General features: G+C 33.1%; 2 protein-coding genes across 4 annotated transcripts; one reads left to right on the top strand and one right to left on the bottom strand.

The window, feature by feature from the left end:
• Positions 1-11,776: 11,776 nt before the first annotated feature.
• On the top strand, positions 11,777-13,465 carry LOC126889706 (clumping factor B-like). 3 transcript variants are annotated; one of them, XM_050658237.1, is made up of 5 exons: positions 11,777-11,888; positions 11,954-12,055; positions 12,121-12,234; positions 12,300-12,413; positions 12,479-13,465. In XM_050658237.1, the coding sequence occupies exons 1-5, from the start codon at positions 11,801-11,803 to the stop codon at positions 13,036-13,038; spliced, it is 978 nt and encodes a 325-aa protein (XP_050514194.1). In that variant the 5' UTR covers positions 11,777-11,800; the 3' UTR covers positions 13,039-13,465. The 3 variants fall into 3 exon arrangements, with proteins under 3 accessions (XP_050514194.1, XP_050514196.1, XP_050514195.1); XM_050658239.1 differs by lacking the exon at positions 12,300-12,413; XM_050658238.1 differs by lacking the exon at positions 12,121-12,234.
• Positions 13,466-18,575: 5,110 nt separating this feature from the next.
• LOC126890092 (uncharacterized) lies at positions 18,576-21,977 on the bottom strand. Its single transcript, XM_050658939.1, has 2 exons — positions 20,894-21,977; positions 18,576-18,781 (listed from the first exon to the last, which is right to left on the bottom strand). Exons 1-2 carry the CDS (start codon positions 21,975-21,977, stop codon positions 18,576-18,578), a joined length of 1,290 nt encoding a protein of 429 aa, XP_050514896.1.
• Positions 21,978-22,194: the final 217 nt, after the last annotated feature.

Raw genomic sequence — 22,194 nt, forward strand, 5'->3', positions numbered from 1 at the left:
TTTCGTATGTTTCATAGTTTTCGAGATAAACGCGGCGAAACATTTAAAAAATCGAAAAATTGCAATTTTAGAACGAGAATAATTTTAGATTAAAAAATAAAATAGCAATTCTGCTGACAGCATTTGAAAGTTTAAGTCAAATTATACCGGTTTTAATTATTTTCATTACTAAAAATTAATTTTTTTATCATTAAACAAAGCTATTTGTTTATAAGCCAAAAAATTGTTTATAATTTTAAAACATTGCTGAGGCCCCTTAAATAATCCGATTTTAATTCTGTAAAGTGTATTAGATAGGTAGAGCATCTCTTTATATGTAAAAAAAAATAGATAACTTCTAAATGGTCTACTTTTGGTTCAGAAAGATTTTTAAATAATTGAACTTTTTTAAAAACATTTTTACATTGCAAATTTAATATGCAAAATCTATTAGGTACGTCGATATTAATGAAATTTGCTAGACCATTTAACTAAGTTACAAGAATTTTCAAAGCGAATTATTAAGGTTCTAAGTGCCACCAAAGTGGTTAAGGAACCTTGAATAACAACAGGCGTATTTTGCCCCCTTATTTTGTATTTATTGGTATATTGCAGAAAAGTTAATACCTTAAGACATTTTTGACCACTCGTATATCATACAAAATTCAATTATCCTTATTTTATTTTTCTACGTCTTTGTTCCAAAACTAACCGTTTTAAAGTTATAAGCAAAGAAAGCAGAAAAAATCGATGTTTTTCGAAATTTTTAAATATATATTTTAATTTTTTATTAATGTTCCGGGCATACTTGAGAAGGAGCATAAGTCATTTATTATTACCGAAGGTGTCACCTAACTTTATCTGCCAAAATCCGAATGCCACCTCTCACATCAAAAAGTACAGGTTTTTTAGAGGTTAGTCCTGGTTTAGCTATTGTAATCATAATTTTGTTATACTTATTTTGTAAAGAATGAGAGTGGAAAAAATTAAATGATTAACGAAAACAAAACAATACCTTGTCAATAAAATATTGCCCTTTGTATCATTCATTTACCGGAAGAAACTATGCTATTTGTGTCAACAGTTTGTTTTAACATTTTTATTGCATCCAACAAAATGATATAAACGTAGCCACAGTATATCTGACATATTCTCTCTCGGTTCAATTCCGAGACACAACTCACAAAACTCACGAGATCACAAACTTTTTGTGATTTTTTATTGAACCTACCGCATATCTGAGATGCAAATATAGAGGAAACTCTTTTGCAAAATGTCAGATGTCCACTCGTTTCCATTAGGTTGAATTGGACCGGTGTTCGTAGCTTCGGTCGATGACGATGCATATTCAAGGGTCCACTAGAGAGATAACAAGCTGAATCCGCTATTTGAAATTGAATTTACTGCCAAGCCTTTTGTTACAACTTAATAATTTTTTATCTGGAGTTTGGGTAAAGTTGAATTTGGCAAAAACCTAGAATAAAGACTCGACAAGAGGACTAATTGCAGTTGAAAACGTTAAGAGAGAGTCGTTTTTTTTATAAATGTTGTGCAAAAAATGTGTTTTAAAAATAAATAAAAGATGCAATTTTACGGAAGGTATGTAAAAGATTTTTTTATTGAAAAATTTACCGCATTCACCAGGAGATGACTAGCGGAAATACAGTGTAGGTATAAAATTCAAATACTTAAACAGTTATAATGTAATAGGGGAGTGCAATTAGAACGAAAACATGCATTTTTTCGGAAAACTTAAAACAAGCTTATATTTATCTAAAACTGTTTGATAGTTTATATACATGATAAAGTGAAAAGTTCTACTCGCAGATTTGGCCGAAAATTGTTTATTAATTAAGATAAAGTTTTTTAATCCTAATAGCAACATAAATAATATTGAATAATATTAAAAATGTTACTAAAAGATTTTTAAATTGAAAACTTATTGGTATATTTCCCTGGTGACACCTACAAGGCTTCTACAATTTGCAAGTCAAATGGATGCTGCAGTGAAGGCAAAAGGGAAGGAATTCTACACTATGCAATTCACAACCCCCGTCTGCAGCTTGGTAAAGTTCCAACGGAAAATGCACCTAGTTACTCCACGGAGTAATACTACCATTAAATAAAAATGTATACCATCTTTATTCAGTTGCAATGCGAGGCCAAAAATGTCTTAATTTTTACTTAGGTTAGAGAGCGCAACCAGCACTCTCATCGACGAATTCACCTCTTGTTAGAGGCTCTTCAGAGAATGCATAAGTTGCTTTTCTCTAATCCAGTAAATGTTTCGACATATATTAGTCCCACACTGCAACTGAGGTGAATGGATTATGTGACTAGCGTCATCTGGCAATTGTAAGATAAAGTTTTTCAATCCTAATAGCAACATTAATAATTTTGACAAGTATTAAAAATATTACTAAAATATTTTTAAATTGAAAACTTATTGGTACATTTCCCTGGTGACACCTCCAAGGCTTCTACAATTTGCAAGCCAAATGCATGCTGCAGTGAAGACAAAAGGGAAGGAATTCTACACTATGCAATTCACAACCCCCGTCTGCAGCTTGGTAAAGTTCCAACGGAAAATGCACCTAGTTACTCCACGGCCTAATACTCAATTTTACGAAAAAAAAGTTACTCTTCAAAAAATGCTCTGAATAGTCAAAAATTTAAAACTCAACCGTCACATATTCAAATTGTATCAATTTTATACGAGTTATGTCAAAAATATAAATTTCGTTAAAGAGTAAAGTACCTTCATATTCCAGAATATCAAAAAATGCTATTATGAAAAGTTGTTTGAAATTAAAAACTATGTTTTAATATACAATTACATTATTCTAATCAAACAATTTTTTTCAATTTTTTCTCAAATTACGGATACCCATCATCATTTTATTACAATTATGATAACTAATTTATTATCAATTTTACGAAATAAAGTTATTCTTCATAAAATGCTCTACCTGGTCTAAAATTTAAGATACAACTAACACATATCAAACTTTTGCAATTTTATACGAGGTATGTAAAAAATATGAATTTTACTTAAGAGTTAAGTGCCTTTATTATTCACAATATTTCAATTAGAAGGATGTAATTAAACTATGAAACATATTTTTTAATTCCAAACAACTTTTCTTTATAACAATTTTTGATATTGCGAAATATAAAGCTACTTTATTCTTGAGTGAAATTCATATTTTTTGACATACCTCGTATAAAATTAATAAAATTTGACATTTGATGGTTGCATCTTAGATTATATACGATGCAGAGTATTTTATAAAGAATAACTTTTTTTCGTAAAACTTATTATAAAAAATTTATCAATAGGTTCCAAGTTACGCAAACATACTCTATAAGAGCTAAAAAAAATTTTTTATTGAACATGTATTATTGTTGAAGCTTATTATTAAATGTATTTTAGAAAGTTTTATAGAAAAAAGTTTTGATCACTTTGTATAAACATTTTTTTAACTGGTAATCATAAGCTTTAAAAAAGCACCTATAGAACTGTAATAAATCTGTTCAAACTTGAGTAATACCGTCTTAAAGTGGTGGTAATTTTGTAAAACTACGAAGTTTTGAAAAATTACATTTTTTGAAACGTCGCATCATTTGAATTAAATTTTTGAGATTTTTTTTGAGAGAATCATAGTTTAGTAAGATGTCTGAAAGGTAAGCTGTGCAAAATTGAGAGTTTTATAAGAAACATTGTATTAGTTACACATTTTTAAATAATTTTCAAACCAAATTCATGTAAGTCTCATTTTCCGCCAACACCGTACTTACGCCCATACATTTTTTTTTTATTACAACCGTAAGACAGCTAAATTATTCTTCTTTCATGATCAATTTATAAAATTTCATTTGATCTATTAGTTAAATAATTTCATTAAAATAACTCAACCTTGCAATTATTGTAGAGTATTACAATATAAAACGCCCATTAAAATCTGCTCTTAATAAAATTAACTATTTAGCGAGTTAATTAGTAGAAAAAAGGACACTTGGTGTGATTTAAAAACTGATATTGATTGAGTGCGATAAACAGTGCTATAAGCGACCCCCAATGGGGGAAGCTTTTTCCCCAGGGACACCATTAGGTGAAAACTTTTCAGGTGCTAGTGAGAATAGTGAAATGGATATTATTGAATCAAGTTTAATAGAAAATTGGGATGATTCTACTGCGAAAATTACAACTAAAACCAGAGATGTTATTAAAGTGCCGACACAACAAATTCCACCTCCGCAAAAAGTTGTAGAGAAAAAATTGTTCAACGTTGCATCAGATAAGTACAATTTTAATAATGTTTATGTATATATAGAAAAATCAAACAATCAGGATATTGGCCGTTTACATCCACTTACTGTTGCGGACATTTTGCATAAAAAGTTGAACATTCCTAATATTATTGAAATAAAAGCCATTGGAAAAAACAGAATTAAAGTTTTGTTAAGGTCAATCGTAGATGCAAATAATTTAGTTAAAAATATAAAATTAAAAGACCAAAACTTAGTAGCATATGTCCCTAACCATTTACTAGAAATAAGAGGCCTAATAAGAGATATTGATACTCAATACGATGAAAAGTATTTGTTAGATAATAGTAAATCTCCCTCCCCCATAATAGCCTTTAAAAGAACTTACAGAAAAGTTGACACCGATGGAAAAACTAACTATGTACCCAAAAGGACAATGATAGTCACCTTCGAAGGAAATATTCTCCCTAGCTACATTTCAATAAATAGTGTATTTTTTCCTGTTGAAACCTACATTGGCAAAGTAACACAGTGTTACAATTGCTTAAGATTTGGACATATTTCCAAGCAGTGTCGCAGTCCACAAGCACATTGCATAAAATGTGGAAAAATCAAAAATGAAGATCATACATGTCAAGATAATGATGTTCAATGCATACATTGTGATAGTAAAGATCATGTTTCCATATCCAAGAAGTGTCCAAAATACGAACATCAAAAGAAGATAAAGAACGTGATGATTGAGCAAAAAATTTCCTTTATCGAGGCAAAAAATTACTGTGAATCGTCCTTCTCGGGATTGTTTATTCAGAATAGATTTTCCACACTAGACAATATCGAAGACAGTTTTCCTCCCCTCCCAACATCTTCAAAAAAATCATCCCCTTCTACTACCACACATAAAAATCAAAACATTTCAAATAATACATCCCAATCCCAACCCTCCTCAAGCCACTATAATATAGCTAAAAAACGAAAAATATCACCAAACCAAACACAAAACAATTCACCCATGTTCCCTTTTAATTTTGGGCCCTCCAAACCCCTTCCTGCTAATTTAAAACCCCCAATTTGTCAAAGCAAATCAGATCAAAGAGTATTGGAAACACTAATTTCCAATTATATTTTTAATTTGATTACAAATATTCAAACTGTAGATGATATAAAAACTATGAGTCAAGATAGTATTTACCATGGTATAAAAACGATTTTAGAGGATATCACTCATAAATAACATGTTCCCAGAACTTAAATCATTAAAAATTTTGCAATGGAACGGTAGATCCGTTGTTTCGAATAAAAATAGTTTAATTCATTTTTTAATAACTGAAAATATTGATATTGTATTATTAAGTGAAACCTGGTTCAAACCAAATCAAAATTATACATTTAAAGGTTATAATGTAATTCGCCAAGATAGATATGACGGGTATGCAGGTGTTGCAATTTTAATTAAAACAACTATACCATTTCGTGAAATAAATATTAGAAACAATTTTAATGAGGGAATTTTAGTTTGCGGTGCTATCGTTAAATGTAACACAATAGAATTAAGTTTTTTATCTATATATAGACCTCCAAATATTAGTACATCCAAAAACGATTGGATAAATATCTTCTCACAAATCAAATCACCTTTTTTAATTGGCGGAGATATGAATGCTCATCACTCACTATGGGGCTCACTGCGTAATGATCCAGTTGGTAACCAAATTGTTAGCAGTATCGAAGACCTAGATCTTGTAATTTTGAATAATGGAGAACCTACATATCTTCCTAGATATGGTACTCAAAAATCTATTATTGACATTTCACTCTGCACAGCTAATATAGCCAGTAAATTTACTTGGTCAGTTTTATCTGACACCTTAGGCTCGAATCATTTTGCTATATCTATGAATTTTTCAATAACCAACACCTCACAAGAAATAATTTATCCAAAAAGCAAATGGAATATCAAGAAAGCCAATTGGTCCCTGTATACATCCTTAATTGAAAACATGTTTTCCAACTACAATAGCTCTTTCAATACTTATCAAAATTATAGTTTTCTATTAGATTGCATTAATGATGCTGCAATTAGATCTATTCCTCAATACAAAATTTTTAAATCTAAAAATCGATCGCCTCCACCATGGTGGGACCCAGAATGCGATCTGATAATCAATGACAGAAAAGAAGCATTAGCATTGTATAAACGTTCACCAAGCCTTGATAATTATCTAAATTGTCAGAAAGTTACTGCTCATACTAAAAAGCAGTTGAAACAAAAAGCCAAAGCTAGTTGGATTAAATGGTGTTCTAATTTAAGCAAAAATACCTCCTCTAAGGAGATATGGTCACAGGCCAACAAAATGAATCGAAAAGCATCTATTAGTATAAAACCCTTCAATGATAATCTATTAGACGACTTTTTTAATAAAGTATGTCCTCCTTTTGCTCAAAATTCACCTACACGATCTACACAAAGTCATCATTCAAATAATCACTTCCTGTTAAAACCATTTACTGAAACTGAATTAGATTTTGCCCTTAAAAACCGCATAAATACTTCTCCTGGTATCGATCATATAAAATACCCCATGTTAACCAACCTTCCAGATGTGGCTAAAAAACTTCTTTTAAATGTCTTCAATGATATCATCCAAAAAAATATAGTTATCGATTCTTTCAAAGACATCTTAGTTGTTCCTATCCTTAAACCCGGAAAAGACCCAAACATCGTAAGTTCATATAGACCAATATCCTTACTGTCTTGTATTTTTAAAACTTTAGAAAGGCTTATAAAATTTAGATTAGATTGGTGGTTACAAAAAGAGAATTTACTTCCAGTAAACCAGTTTGGTTACAAAAGAGGTTTTGGAACTCTAGACGCTTTAACAACACTTGTTGTAGATGTACAGAATAACTTAACTAAAAATAACTACTTAGCAGCACTATTCTTAGATATTGAAGGAGCATATGACTCAGTTTGTTTATCAACCTTAAAACATAAAATGGTAAATTTTTTTCATATGCCAATTGCTTTCGTTAACACAATAATCGGTTTCTATACAGATAGGGTAATTTACATCAGAGATCATAATAATAAACTAATAGGACCTCGACATAATTATTACGGTATACCACAAGGCTCAGTATTATCACCAATTTTATTTAATCTGTACACCTCTGACATACATAAGATGCAAATAAACAACATCCCATTCAAAATCATACAATATGCAGACGACTTTTGTGTCTATATGGAAAGCAAGAAATATGAAAACGGTATGCAAAACCTAAGTACAGTTTGTAGTTCCCTATTTCCATGGTTCTTAGAGAACGGCTTAAATTTATCAATTAAAAAATCAGCAGTATCTGTCTTTACAAGACACAATCTTCCTATAATCCAAGATGTATTACTTAGTGATCAATCTTTTACATTTAAAAATAATGTCAAATATCTGGGACTCATTCTGGACAAAAAACTAACTTGGAAACCACACATACAATATATGCTGGATAGATGTAGCAAAGGTATTAATTTCCTTAGAATGACAACTAGAGTGTGGTGGGGCTGCGATGTTGAAACATCTTTATTGTTTTATAGAGCTTATATACGATCCATTATAGATTATGGTGCTACTCTCTACGGTTCTGCTTCCAAAAACCTTTTAAGAAAAATTGACGTTTTCCAAAACTCTGCCTTGAGAATCTGTTTAGGTGCTATGAGATCTACTCCTATACAACCAATACATGTTGAAGCTTCTGAGCCTCCTTTAGAGATTAGAAGAAATTTACTAAGCGAAAAATGGGTACTTAAAGCACACACTACAAATTTCGAATTATTTTCCAGTATATGTCATCTTAACGAATCAGATCTTACTCACAAGTATTGGATTAAAAAACCATCTCCGCCTTTATGTACTGCATTACAGAACAATCCTATTTTTTCAAAGGAATTAAACACAGTAGACAAAAACTTAGACTACTTTGCTCTCTTCCATAAAACTGATGTAATAATACCCACATACAACGAAAACAACATAATCAGCAACAATATCCTGAAATCTATTTTGAACTGCTACAGTGATGCAACAGTTATATACACAGATGCATCTAAATCAGGAGAAGGGTCTGGCTGTGCGTATTTTTTACCCTCAGGAGGTTTCGAATTCAAATACAAACTTCCCAATGAGTTTTCAATTTTCTCTGCGGAATCATTGGCCATACTCGAAGCGTTGAAATATATTAAAAACTCTTATACTAAAAAAACGTTAATTCTTTCAGACTGCCTATCAGTTTTACAGAATATCAAAAATACTTTTTTGCCCAAAACATTTAGTAATCCTTACATATTTTTAATAAAGGATATGTTAAAGCAGTTAGAAGACTCTGGCTTCAATATAAAATTTATTTGGGTTAAGGCACATATTGGACTCAAAGATAATGAGTATGTAGACTACTTAGCCAAATCCAGTATAACATCAGGCACTTTATTGTCATATTCTTTATGTGTATCAGATGTTATTACTATTTTTAAAAGAAACCAACTATCGATATGGAAAGATCAATGGAATCTTTACTGCTTAACAAACCCCACAAGATACACCACTTTACAACCAGTGATTCCACAAAATACATGGTTTAAGAGTTTTAAAGCTCCACGTAAATATATAACAACTATAAATCGATTACGTTTTGGGCATGCTTGCTATCCAAGTCATTTATATAAAATAAATGTGATTGAAGACAATAATTGCAAACATTGCGGAAAGCAGGGTGATCTTGATCATATCTTTTTTGAATGTACTAAGTTTCAACAGCATTCAAACTCTCTCTATAAAAATTTAATTCAACTTGATATGCATGCACCATTCAATATACAGTCTTTGCTGGCTACAGGCTCACAACAAATATACAATATCATTATAGATTTCTTGTCAAATACAGGCACAGTCCTATAAGATTTGTACGCGGGCATGAGATTTTTTATGATTTAAGTTCAGATTTGCATCTTTTTTTTTTTGTCATAAATGTTTTATCACTTTATCAGAGTTCCATTATTGTTTTTATTGTATTATTATTGTATTGTATTATTTATTGTGTTTGTATATATTGTTTCTGTTTATTTTGTATTAGGATTAGGATTGTATTTTGTTTATTGCAACTGGCTGAATGACTAATGTCTATGCCATTAAATAAATAAAAAAAAAAAAAAAAAAAAAAAACTCAACCTTGCACTTCGCCGTACACTAGTTTACAGTGCGCCAATGTTTGTGAGAAGGGTAACTTTAGAGTTATAAATAAAAAATTATAGAAACTACAGATTTAATTTTAGAAAAATCTTTATGGAGAGTTTCTTTTGTAAAATTTTCTGAATTTTTCAACGGTCACATCAGTTTTTTTCTATAATTTATATTTTCGGAGTTATTTAAAACAACATCTAATTCCGCAGTTCATTTGTTTACTAAAAAATTAAGCACTCACTTTTTGATATGTTGTTTATTAAACATTTCTTAATGAAATTACAAAAAGTTCCATCTTGTTTGATTTTTGAAGTGAAAATCTATATTCTATATGCACTCTCCTATAAACCTATACATTGTAGATAATTTGCAATATCAACTTAATAGTCTGGGAGGTAGTGTCAAATTTTTACGGTGATTTTGGCAATTTTATGAATTTATTTTGGTGGTTATGACTTGTTTGATAAAGAAAATTTCTGTCAACTGGCGCGACTCCGGGACTTTTGAGAAAGAATAATATGAAAAGAGATGGAAAAAACCTAGAACTTATATATCATATCATAGTTATTTTTCTAAAGAGTGCGGAAAGTCATACTTTTCCGCACGCGATTGCATTTTGCGGCAAGCAGTCGAGTGCGGAAAAGAGACTTTCCGCAAGAGTTAGGAAAAATATTTTTTCTACGAGCGTTTAAAAAATGATCAAATCTTAATCAATTAATTGAATTAATTAAATATGAAAATACAGAAATTAATTCTTTGACAAAGTTGTCAAAACCAAACTTTCAATGTAATTGATGAAGCATGATGACGATCTTGGTTTCCATGACGGAAAAGTGATGCCTAAAAGTAATGCGGAAAAGTAAAACTTTCCAAACTAAAACGCGTGCGGAAAAGTAGACTTTTTTGCACGCTCGTAGAAAAAATATTTATCCCCAAGCTTTATGATATCCAATACGGTATAGTGGCTAGCATACCTGGCTTTCATCCAGGAGGATCAGGTTCAATTCCCGCCATCGGACATCCTTTTTGTTTTCAAAATTGACATTTTGATTTGAAAATTAATTTTTTTTTTATATAACTTTTTTATAATATAGTGTATAAATAATAAAACTTTGTATTATAAAAAGTTAATTTTTATAAAAGCGTAATTATTTTTATTATTAAATTTCCAGGTGTTTTTCATTTTATGTCCCATTTATGGTCCAGCCGACACATCATTTGTTAATAATATAGACAAGGCAAAAACGGTGGGTTCGTTGGAAAAAATATTCCCATGAGATTTTTTTCACTTAATCACATTTGTGAGACACCCCCAGAATAAGGTTCAAGGAGTCGCCCACGTGAAAAGTGGTCCATTTTTTTAACAATTTTTTTAATCAAATTGCAAAACTCAATATTTTTGGCCAGCACATGTTTTTAGGTTCTTTGAACCATTCTGGATAAAAAAAGGTGTGTTACAATTTCAATCTAAAGCTGATCTTTTTCGAGTTATAAGCAGTTTAAAATTTAAAAAAAATGGCGATTTTCAAGGCTTAATAACTCGGTTAAAATTATTATTATGAAAGTCAGAAAGTTACTAAATCAAAGATTAAAGCCACCCCTACAAGATCCTGAAGAAATTTTTGTAATTATTTTATTACTAAGCTGTTATTTATAAGTAATAATGATAAGCGCCATGCACGTATTAGGCTGCCGTCAATGGTGAGTGCGAGAGAGATGCCATTCCGGCAGACAATGGTGCATCTTACTCGCACTCACATTTACATCCGCGCCAATACGATCTTACCGCTCATTGTTAATAATTAAAAATAACAGCTTAGTAACAAATTAATGACACAAATTTGTTCAGGATCATATAGGGGGGATTTAAACTTTGATTCAGTCACTTTCTGACTTTCATAATAATAATTTTTAACCGAGTTATTAAGTCTAAAAATGGCCATATTCGCATTTTTCAAATTTTAAATTGCTTATAACTCGAAAACTATCAACTTTAGAGAACGACTGGTCCAACGAAGACTGTAGTAACTCAAATTTTCCACTTTTTGAGTTACGAGCGCAAAACAATAAAACATAATGATATCTTCCCCAGGAAAGAATCGTATCTCAGTAAACGTAGTTATGCAACCAATATTACGTGTAAGAGTTTTATAGTATCTCCGATTTATGAAAAACAACTGTAGAAAATCATCGTATCTTGAGTTACAATAGTCTTCGTTGTTATCTGAGGCGATAGCATAGGTATCGTAACATGAGTTACTACGGTATTCTGCGTTAGTTTAGGTTATGTTCAAAAGTTTAGTTTTGTTATAATTGCCATAATGTGTTCCAGAAGTGAGTTAATATTGGAATTAGCTGAGAAAGCGTATAAAAACACTGAAACGGATATTTCTTATCGTTCTTTTGAAGGTAAATTTATAATAAACTTTATTTAAAATAATAACAACAAAGTAAAAACCTACTTGTTTTTTAAGGTAAACATATTGCTGAAAGTATTGTAGAAGAAAGCAAATACAAAAAGGCGAATGAGGATCCTGGTGACCACGAGACTGATATTAATCCTGAATGTTTTACAGGTTGGTTTAAATTCCGTATGAAAAAATATTACGTAGGCATTTACCTCATTTTTGTTTAATTTTAGTAAGCTTAGAAGAGAATGAAGCCAATAGGAATGAAAATGAAATAATTGAGAATGAAAGCGATGAGGAACCATTTCATGCAGACTCTGATACTGACCCAGATTACATTCCGACAGGTTGGATTAAATTCCGCATGAAAAAATATTACGTAGGCATTTACCTCATTTTTGTTTAATTTTAGTAAGCTTAGAAGAGAATGAAGCCAATAGGAATGAAAATGAAATAATTGAGAATGAAAGCGATGAGGAACCATTTCATGCAGACTCTGATACTGACCCAGATTACATTCCGACAGGTTGGTTTAAATTTCGCATGAAAAAATATTGCGTAGGCATTTACCTCATTTTTGTTTAATTTTAGTAAGCTTAGAAGAGAATGAAGCCAATAGGAATGAAAATGAAATAATTGAGAATGAAAGCGATGAGGAACCATTTCATGCAGACTCTGATACTGACCCAGATTACATTCCGACAGAAGACAAAAACATCCCTGAAGTAATAATTGAACCTAATAAGAATATAACTGAAGCAACCACAAATAGAAAGAGAAGAAGCAGAGGCAATATAGAGAGAGTAAGTAGGAAAAGAATTAGAGACGTTAGTGAGTGGGCGGATGAAAAATCTAAAACAAGTCTAAACCTGGGACTTGAACATGAAAATCGAAAAGGTATTCAAATTAAAGGAAGACAGATGGGTGCACCATGCGCAAACACATGTAGACTAAAATGTGCTACCAAAATAGCTAAAGAAGATAGAGACCTTTGTTTCAATGAATTTTGGAAGTTAAAAGATCATACGAGAAAGTGGGATTTTATTGCTCGTCATGTGAGACAGGTTGCCAAAAAAACAAGTAACTATTACTGCAGAACAACGGTCTCGAAGAAATTACTCTCGAGAATATTACTTCTACATTCGCAATGAAAAACAACGTGTTTGCAAAACTATGTTTTTGGAAACCCTTAACGTTTCAGAAACTTGGATCACTACAGCATTAAGGAAACTGAAAGATGGTGGATCATTAGAGGAAGATAAACGTGGAAAGCACACTAACAGACCACATAAACTATCACCAAAACTTATAGACAACGTAAAAAATCACATAAATCAGTTTCCTGTAGTACCTTCCCATTATACCCGTAAGAATACGATGAAGATGTACCTTGAAGAAGGGCTAACTATCCAGAAAATGTACCGATTGTACAACGAGCATTGCAAAAAAAATAACATCACTACAGCTGCCACGTCACGCCAGTATAGAGATATTTTCAATGAACAGTTCAATATTGGGTTCTTTAAACCAAAAAAGGACCAGTGTACTGTTTGTTCTGTTTTTAATATGGCTAGTGATGCTGAAAAAGCAAAATTTCTCGAACAATATGAGTCCCATATGAAAAACAAAGAAGTTATCAGAAACTTAAAAGACATAGACAAACAACTTGCACTAGATGATACGAGCTTGTGTGTGGCTTGCTTTGACCTTCAAACGGTTTTAGCTACCCCTTTGTCTAACGTAAGTGATTTTTACTACAAAAGCAAATACTCTACATATAACTTTACAGTTTATGATGTTGGAAATAATCAGGGTTACTACTATGTATGGCACGAGCCGGTGGCTAAAAGAGGTCCTAATGAAATTGCCAGTTGCCTCTGGAAATTTTTAGATCTTAAGGCACAACAAAATGTTAAAACGATAATATTCTACTCAGACAACTGTGGGGGACAAAATAGGAATCGTTTTGTGTTTTCGATGTTTGCTTTTGCTGCTGCTCATTTTCATATTGATAGTGTTCACAGATTTCTGGAAAAGGCCACACTCAGAACGAGGGTGACAGTATGCATGCTGTTATCGAAAATGCAAAGAAAAGGCAATCGGTTGTATATGTGCCAGAACAGTGGGTTACATTAATTAGAATGGCTAAAACTACAGGAAGAGTTTATGATGTTACGGAAATGTCCCAAGATAATTTTTTTAATTTTAAAAAACTGACTGATACCGGGAATTCGAAACTTGACAACGAAAAGAAATCAATAAAAGTTAGCAAAATACGAGAAATAAAATTTTCGCATGAACACCAAAATTCTATAATGTTTAAATACGAATTCGATGATGGTTTTAGAGGTTGTGACATAAAATTAAATCGAAAATGCAGAGGACGGCCTTCCACTACTATCAAATTTCCACCGAAACTGTATGATGCACCATTACCAATTGAAGAAAAAAAGCTAAAAGGATTACTGTGGCTGTGTAATACCGGCAAAATACCCACAATGTACCATGGATTTTATAAAAATCTTAATTCAAAGAGTTATGTACCTCCTAAAGTCGAGCTCGAAGTTGATTCAGTTGAGAGCGAGGAAGAGTCGGATGAGGAAAATTGAATTAAAATATAAAACTGCAAATTATATCAGTAGCTTCTTCAAAATGTAGCATTTTATATAAATAAAGTTAAGAAACAAATAATTCTGGTATTTATTACTTTAAAAATAACTCCATCGAAAACTATAGTAACTCATTCAAAAGTCACTTATGACCATTTCTGTTAAATCTGTTTTACCCTTGTAAGATCATTATTAAAAGTATCACTTAATGCTATAAAAACATCCATTTAATGGATTAATGAATTTTGGTAACAGTGTAAATACATTTTTATAATTATCTCAATTACATAAAAAATTAGTTACTACAGTCTTCGTTGGACCAGTCGCAATCATTACTAAATCAAAGATTAAAGCCACCCCTACAAGATCCTGAAGAAATTTTTGTAATTATTTTATTACTAAGCTGTTATTTATAAGTAATAATGATAAGCGCCATGCACGTATTAGGCTGCCGTCAATGGTGAGTGCGAGAGAGATGCCATTCCGGCAGACAATGGTGCATCTTACTCGCACTCACATTTACATCCGCGCCAATACGATCTTACCGCTCATTGTTAATAGTTAAAAATAACAGCTTAGTAACAAATTAATGACACAAATTTGTTCAGGATCATATAGGGGGGATTTAAACTTTGATTCAGTCACTTTCTGACTTTCATAATAATAATTTTTAACCGAGTTATTAAGTCTAAAAATGGCCATATTCGCATTTTTCAAATTTTAAATTGCTTATAACTCGAAAACTATCAACTTTAGAGAAAAACTGCAAGAAACTTTTTTATCCAGAATGGTCCAAAAAACTTTAAAAAATGTGTCCGGAGCGAAACAACTTATTTTTACAATGTGATTAAAAAAATTTTAAAAAAAATTTGGACCACTTTTCGCGTGGGCGACTTATTGAACACTTATTCTGGGGTGTCTCACGAATGTGATTATGCAAAATATCTCATGCGAATATATTTTCCAACGAACCCGCCGTTTTTGTCTTGTCTAATAAGCTTTGGAACAACTGATTATACTCTAGATATAGTCCAGAAACTCTCCCGACAAACGAAGACCGGAGATTCTTCAGATAATTTTAAGACAATTTAACCCGATTCACCTAGAGCTCTTTAAAGATGGCATTTTGTAATTAAGTTTTCTTAAGTATCTCCAGAACGCTTCTTTTTAGAAAAACGAAAACTGGTATGCCTGTTTATCTTCCAGAGATAAATCGATTTCATCAATTGTGAATTTCTAGTACCAGTCATAGGCTTCCGTTTTGGGTAGAGCAACGGTTATTGTATCACAAAACTTTTTTGTCTTTTCCAAAACATTTCTAATACTGTGTTATTATATTGTAAGGTATTATGGTACTAAAAGTTACTTTTGCTTTAAGTTGGTAGGATGCACTGTTTTCTAGAAAAATCAATTTGAAAATTTTTCCTTTGTTGAATTTTGAAATATCAAAAATAGACTATTTAGAAAAATGAAGACTAGTAGGTAGATATGTTTATTTATTTTCAAAAGATAAATCAATTTCCTCAACTCTGCCTGTGGTGACAAATGGATGGATCGAGTAGTAGCTCAGGAGTCACCACTGCCGGTCCTAAGCCCAGGTAAAGGAGGATGGTTGGGCAGTGGGCTGACAACCCACTCCCGGAAAAAACACACTGTTACGAAACATGAACATTTGCCATGGAATACAGGACGGAACTTTCTGTAACGACTCATGCTACAAAACATATACTATACATTTGAAAACTGGAATGTGAGGACGCTAAATAAATTAGGTGCTCAAACCGCACTTCTACAAGAACTAAAAACATATAATCTCATGATTACTGCTCTTCAGGAGACAAGGTGGCTGGGGAAATGTGTCAGGGACACTAAAACGCCCATGTTTCTGTATAGTGGGAAGGAACAAGAATGCAGAGAATGTGGAGTGGCATTTGTGGTGGATAATGATTTACAATATTTTGCATTTTGTAAAACACTGTACGTGCCGTTTTTCAGACGTATTCTTATCTCTGGTGAGGGGTCCCAAGTTTTAAGATTATTTCCAAGGTACGTTATTGTAGTTAGTTTTTCCAGATCTGTTCGCCGACATTGACCTTCACCCTTCTGGTTTGTGCTGTCTGACGACCATCGTTTTTGTCTTCTTTGTATTCAATTCCATTGCTAATTCTCTACAGGCTTTCGTTACTCGGTCCACGAGACATTACAGTGCTTCAGCATTTTATCTGCCACAATGACCGTGTCATCAGCGTATCGCAGGTTATTTATACATTGCTCGTTTATAATAATTATACCATCCGAGGTGCCTTTCAAAGCTTTTTTCAATATCTTCTCAGAGTAAACGTTGAATAGCAAAAGTGACAGGACACATCCCTGTCTTACTCCCTTCTCGATATTGATTTCTCCAGACGGTTAGCTTTTTATTATAATTTTAGGCTTTTGTTCTAGGTACAGGTTTAACATTATCCTTAAGTCTTTATCCTCGATATTACATGACCTTATCTAGTAGTTTATCATGTTTCACGAGGTCTAAAGCCTTCTGAAAGTCTATAAAATATAACTATACATCAGAATCGACATCTCTACATGTTTCAACTAGCACACCAACTTCTACTTTCTGGTTTTGAAAAAAGTGCTTCTCTTGTTCCGAAGCTATTCTTAAAACCACATTGAGTTTGACCAGTGTGTTCGTCTAGTTTATTATAATATTTATACTCTTCTTCTTCTTCTTCTTCTTCTTCTTCTTCTTCTTCTTCTTCTTCTTCTTCTTCTTCTTCTTCTTCTTCTTCTTCTTCTTCTTCTTCTTCCTCTTCTTCTTCTTCTTCTTCTTCTTCTCCTTCTTCTTCTTCTTCTTCTTCTTCTTCTTCTTCTTCTTCTTCTTCTTCTTCTTCTTCTTCTTCTTCTTCTTGTAATAGGACTATGTCCTGTTTCTTCTGTTACAGTCTTTGCTGCGATCCGGAGCTCCAACTCTCGTACCATCGTTTTTTGGGTCTTCGTATGGGTCGCTTGGTGTTGGGCTTCTGTGTTTTCGCCCAATGCGCCATACGTTCAGGGTCCATCCGATCTACGTGGTCCCTCCACATGCGTCGTCGCGCTCTTGTCCATCTCACTACGTCCTGGACGCCTAGCTCTCTCAATGTGTCTTCGTTTCGTACTCTATCTCTGAGTGTGATACCTCTTATGGATCTTAGGGTTTTCATCTCTGTTGTTCTAATTATCTGTTTGGTCTTTGTTGTCTCGGCCCTTGTCTCAGCTGCGTATGTCAGTACGGGTCTAACACATGTCTTATAAATGCGGACTTTGCTTTCGGTGCTCATATATTTATTCCGCCAGATTATATCCCTCAGGAAACCAGATATTCTCGCTGCGTTCATTGCCTGCTGTTTTGATTCTTGCCACAGATGCCTGTCGCTAGATATTTCCACACCTAAGTATCTGCAATCCATTACCTGTTCGATTATATGGTCGTCCACTACTAACTTACATCTATTGTGTATAATCTATTAGTGTATATATTCTATATATTATTGTGTATATACTCTATTGTGTATAATTTGTAGGAAAAGCTCCAGCATGTGACTCATCAGGCTAATAATCCTATGGTCATCACATTTCTTGGAGTTTCTCTTCTTTGGTATTCGTCAGCCAATCATTTGGTATTATGCCTGTTTCGTATATTTTGTTAAACATATCTTTCATTACTTCAATTTTTTCGTCAAATAATATCTTTATTATTTCAATTTTGATATTATCTTCCCCAACAGTTTTTCATTATTTATTGGCTTTGCTGCTTTGATAATTTCTTCCTATGTGATATTATAAGGTCCAGTCAACCCCTCCTGCATACAAACGTTCATCGTCTCTTGGTCGTGAAAGGTATCTTCTACATATTATCTCTATCGACCTATTTGACCTTCTATATCCAGTAGCGGGTTTACATGCTTATCTTCGATGAAAAACGTAGATGTTTGTTTCCATATTCCAGGGGCTTCTTTTACTTTTTTATGTAGACTGAAAATATCATGCCCTTGGTCCAACTCTTTCGCTTTTCCTATGCGTTGTTTTATTTCAATACAGTGGTCTCATTGGTTATTGATGTTGATACCAAGGTATGTGTAGCTGTCCACCTTGTACATAAGTATCACACTGCAACCAAAAGTCGGGTCTTTATTTAATGTTGGCAGTTTGGTTCTAACATAAATTATACATGACTCACAAGCTAAGAGCCCTTTTTTCAAGATGGTTATGTGCTTATCATGTTTTACACTTTCAATTGCCTTTATGCAGTCTGTAAAATAAATATATACGTCACAGTTGACATTCCTGCTCTTTTAAAAACGTTTTAATTAAGCGGCTTATTAGGCTAATTGTTTTATCGTCTTCGCATGAATGTGCATGTAATTTTTTGGAAGTAGTCAAGAGGGTCGAGTTTAACCAGCTTTGGAGGTCTGCAATCATATTCGGACTTTAGAGAATATACTAATAGGTGCGTACCTACTAAGTTTTCACTCTGTAGAAAAAAGTCGCAAACATTATTATTATTATTATTATTATTACATAACAAGTAAGGGCAGAGGAGCAAGCTCCTATTATGCCCAAAAACAAAGAAAAATAACAATGTAAAATAACTACTGACAGTTACATAAAATAAGAGATATTAGTAAAATATCCATAGAAAATTTAACATCGTGCAATTTTTATGTATGAAATATTGTCGTATCCAGTCTGTTTTTAAACGTATTCACTGTAGTTGCTGATATGGTGTCTCGATCTAAATTATTCCAAATATTAAATATCCTGTTAGGCAAGAAGTTTACTCTGGACCGTGCTATTGCCTGCTCCTTCTTTAATTTGTATTGGTGGCCTCTTAATCTATCATCTCGGTTTATGGTAAACATGGTATTTAGGTTTCCAAAGTTGTATTTCAGAATTCGGAAGCACAAAATTAGATCACCTCGAAGACGTCGACGCTCGAAAGTCGTTAGATGAGCCATGGTGAGTCTATCTTCATAACAAGGTCTTACGCGGCCGAATGCGAGTCTTGTAGCTTTACGCTGCACATTTTCGATTAATACCTTGTCACGAGCGAGATCTGGATTCCAAACCGGTCCTGCAAACTCAAGAGTAGGTCTGACGTATATTGAATAAAGTCTGCACATGGAATTTAAAGAAATACGTGTAAAACACTTACGTATCAGAAATAGTTTCGAGTTTGCACGTTTACACACCGACACAATATGCTCCGACCAATTTAAGTCACTGTTAATTATCACTCCGAGGTCGTTGTGGGAGGTTACCGAGCTTAAGGGATGTCCATTTATAAAGTACGGTAGTGACGGGTTGTTCTTGCCAATGTGTAGTACAACGCATTTCTCAATGTTTAGAGGAAGTAACCATTCCAAGGACCACTTCAATATTGTATCGAGATCATGTTGAAGAACATGTTGGTTAACAATAGGATTAACGTACAACTTGGTATCATCAGCGTAAATGGAAACCTTACTAGATATAATGAGTGGAAGATCGCTTGTATAGACACAGAAGAGAAGTGGTCCAAGTACCGATCCTTGTGGAACTCCGCTCTTGACAGGTTTATCTGATGAATATGCTTCCCCAACACGAACTCGGAAATACCTATCAGATAGGAAATTCTGAATCCAAAGGTTTAACTTTCCGCGGATACCAAAGTGATCCAATTTAGCTAGTAGTCGACGCTTGGGAACACGGTCGAAAGCTTTGGAGAAGTCTAAGTAGACTACGTCAACAGGATGCCGATCGTTTAAAGATGACGACCAATCGTTAACACAATGGAGTAAATTCGTGATTGCTGAACGACCTTTAATAAAACCATGTTGTTGGTGAGGAATCACATTTTCGTGAAGGAGAAACTCAGACATAGCTTTAGAAATAATGGCTTCCATGATCTTGCTGACAATAGGTACTAGGCTGATTGGGCGATAATTATTGCAATCAAGTTTATTGCCTTTCTTAAAAATAGGAGTAACCGAAGCCAATTTCCACGATGAAGGGAGATAACCCTGATTAAAGGAAGTATTCATCATAAGGGATAGAGGGATTGCTACAGAATCTGCGCATTGTTTTAGGAAAAAGGAGGTTAGTCCGTCCAAACCAGGCGATGAATTGTTGCGTAGTTTCCGTAAATGTTGTTTAATTACCTCCGGTGTGAAAGAGATGTCATTAAGAGTTGCATGCAAACGTGGACACATTATTTGAGGAACGGCATCATTAGGTTCATCTGTAAAAACCTGAGTGAAAAACAGCGATAAAGCATCAGAGGATTCTTTATTCGAAGAACATAAAGACCCGTCGGCTTTTTGAAGCAATGGTATGGAGACTTTAGACGATAAAGATGTGCGAATGTACCGGAAAATTTTCTTACTATTATCACTTGCAATGATAGATTCTTCAAAATCTTTCCTTAGGTTTAGCAAAGATTGTTTTACTCTATTGGAAAATCTACGGTGAACAAGAAAATCATCAAGGGAACCTGTGCGTTTATAAGATTGCCAAAGCTTCCGTTTATGTCGAATTAAGCGTGTAGCGGCAAGGTTGATCCAAGGTTTTAATTGATTTCTAAACAGCTGACGTTCAGTTGTATGAACTGAAATAGTTCTAGTGGCAGTGTCAAGAAAAGTGTCCCACATTGACGAGGGATCGATTAAGTTATGAAAAAGGTTATTCCAATTAAGTTGATGTAAAGCGGAATTAACTTTAAAGAAATCTGTAACTGTTATAGTCTTTGAATACATTTTGTTAAGACTTTTCGATAAGTTAAACTGAATGTGGAAAGTTATCACTGCATGATCGGATTTTCCAATTGGAGAAGATATGTCTATCGTTGAAATTAATTGTTCTTCGTTTGTAATTACCAGGTCGACCGTTGATGGTTGGTTATTAAGTCTAAATCTAGTAGGTTTGGTGATAAGTTGCGACAGGTTGGAATTTATAATAAAATTTTTAAATAAATTATGAGAGCTAACACCGTCAGTTAACGAAATAGCTGGCCATGAGATATCGGGAAAGTTAAAGTCACCTACGATAACAAGATTGTCAAGAAGTGATATTTCCTCAAGTAATTCAATAAAAAGATTATCAGTTCCTGGTTGGGTATCAGGGGGACGATACAAGCAAATTAGATTCATGGTAAATGAATTTCTGGTGATAGTCAGGTGAAGAATATCTAATCCGGCAGTCTGAATATCTTTAGCACAAATAGAAAAGTTATTAGTAATTAACTCCGAAAGATAAATACAGACCCCACCTCCTACGCGATTTTGTCGGTCTTTACGATAAATAGTGTAACTAGGTATGGCAATTAAAGAGTCAGGAATATTATTATTCAACCAACTTTCAGCTATACAGATAATATGAGGTGTTATTAATTGAATATTACATACAAATTCAGTAAATTTAGCATTAAGTGAAGCAATGTTTGTATAAAGAAGTAGCCAATCGTTGAACATAGAGGAGTTTGGGTCAATGGCGAAATGTAGTAATTTTAGGAATGCCTTGGATGTACTTAATTGTCAAGTCCCGTTCACCATTGTTTTTTCTAGTTTCCAGTTCGCTTCGAAGGTCTTTCAGACGTTGTTCTTGAATTGCAGTTTTGTCGTCAATTATGGAGAAGGATTCAGTGTCTTTATCTTCTAGAAGCTTGGATTTGTTGCGTAGAATTTGTTT

This window comes from Diabrotica virgifera, chromosome 8, assembly GCF_917563875.1.
Source record: "Diabrotica virgifera virgifera chromosome 8, PGI_DIABVI_V3a".
Lineage (NCBI taxonomy): Eukaryota > Metazoa > Arthropoda > Insecta > Coleoptera > Chrysomelidae > Diabrotica > Diabrotica virgifera.

What these genes read in the sequence shown, in the direction of transcription:
- LOC126890092 (XM_050658939.1), bottom strand. Translation starts at nt 21,977, where the DNA reads ATGTTCAACGATTGGCTACTTCTTTATACAAACATTGCTTCACTTAAT. An exon ending in TATCATTGCAAGTGATAATA is followed by an intron (nt 18,782 to 20,893) that starts GTAAGAAAATTT and finishes TTTATTTTACAG; the next exon opens with ACTGCATAAAGGCAATTGAA.
- LOC126889706 (XM_050658237.1), top strand. Translation starts at nt 11,801, where the DNA reads ATGTGTTCCAGAAGTGAGTTAATATTGGAATTAGCTGAGAAAGCGTAT. An exon ending in TTCTTATCGTTCTTTTGAAG is followed by an intron (nt 11,889 to 11,953) that starts GTAAATTTATAA and finishes TTGTTTTTTAAG; the next exon opens with GTAAACATATTGCTGAAAGT. An exon ending in CCCAGATTACATTCCGACAG is followed by an intron (nt 12,235 to 12,299) that starts GTTGGATTAAAT and finishes GTTTAATTTTAG; the next exon opens with TAAGCTTAGAAGAGAATGAA.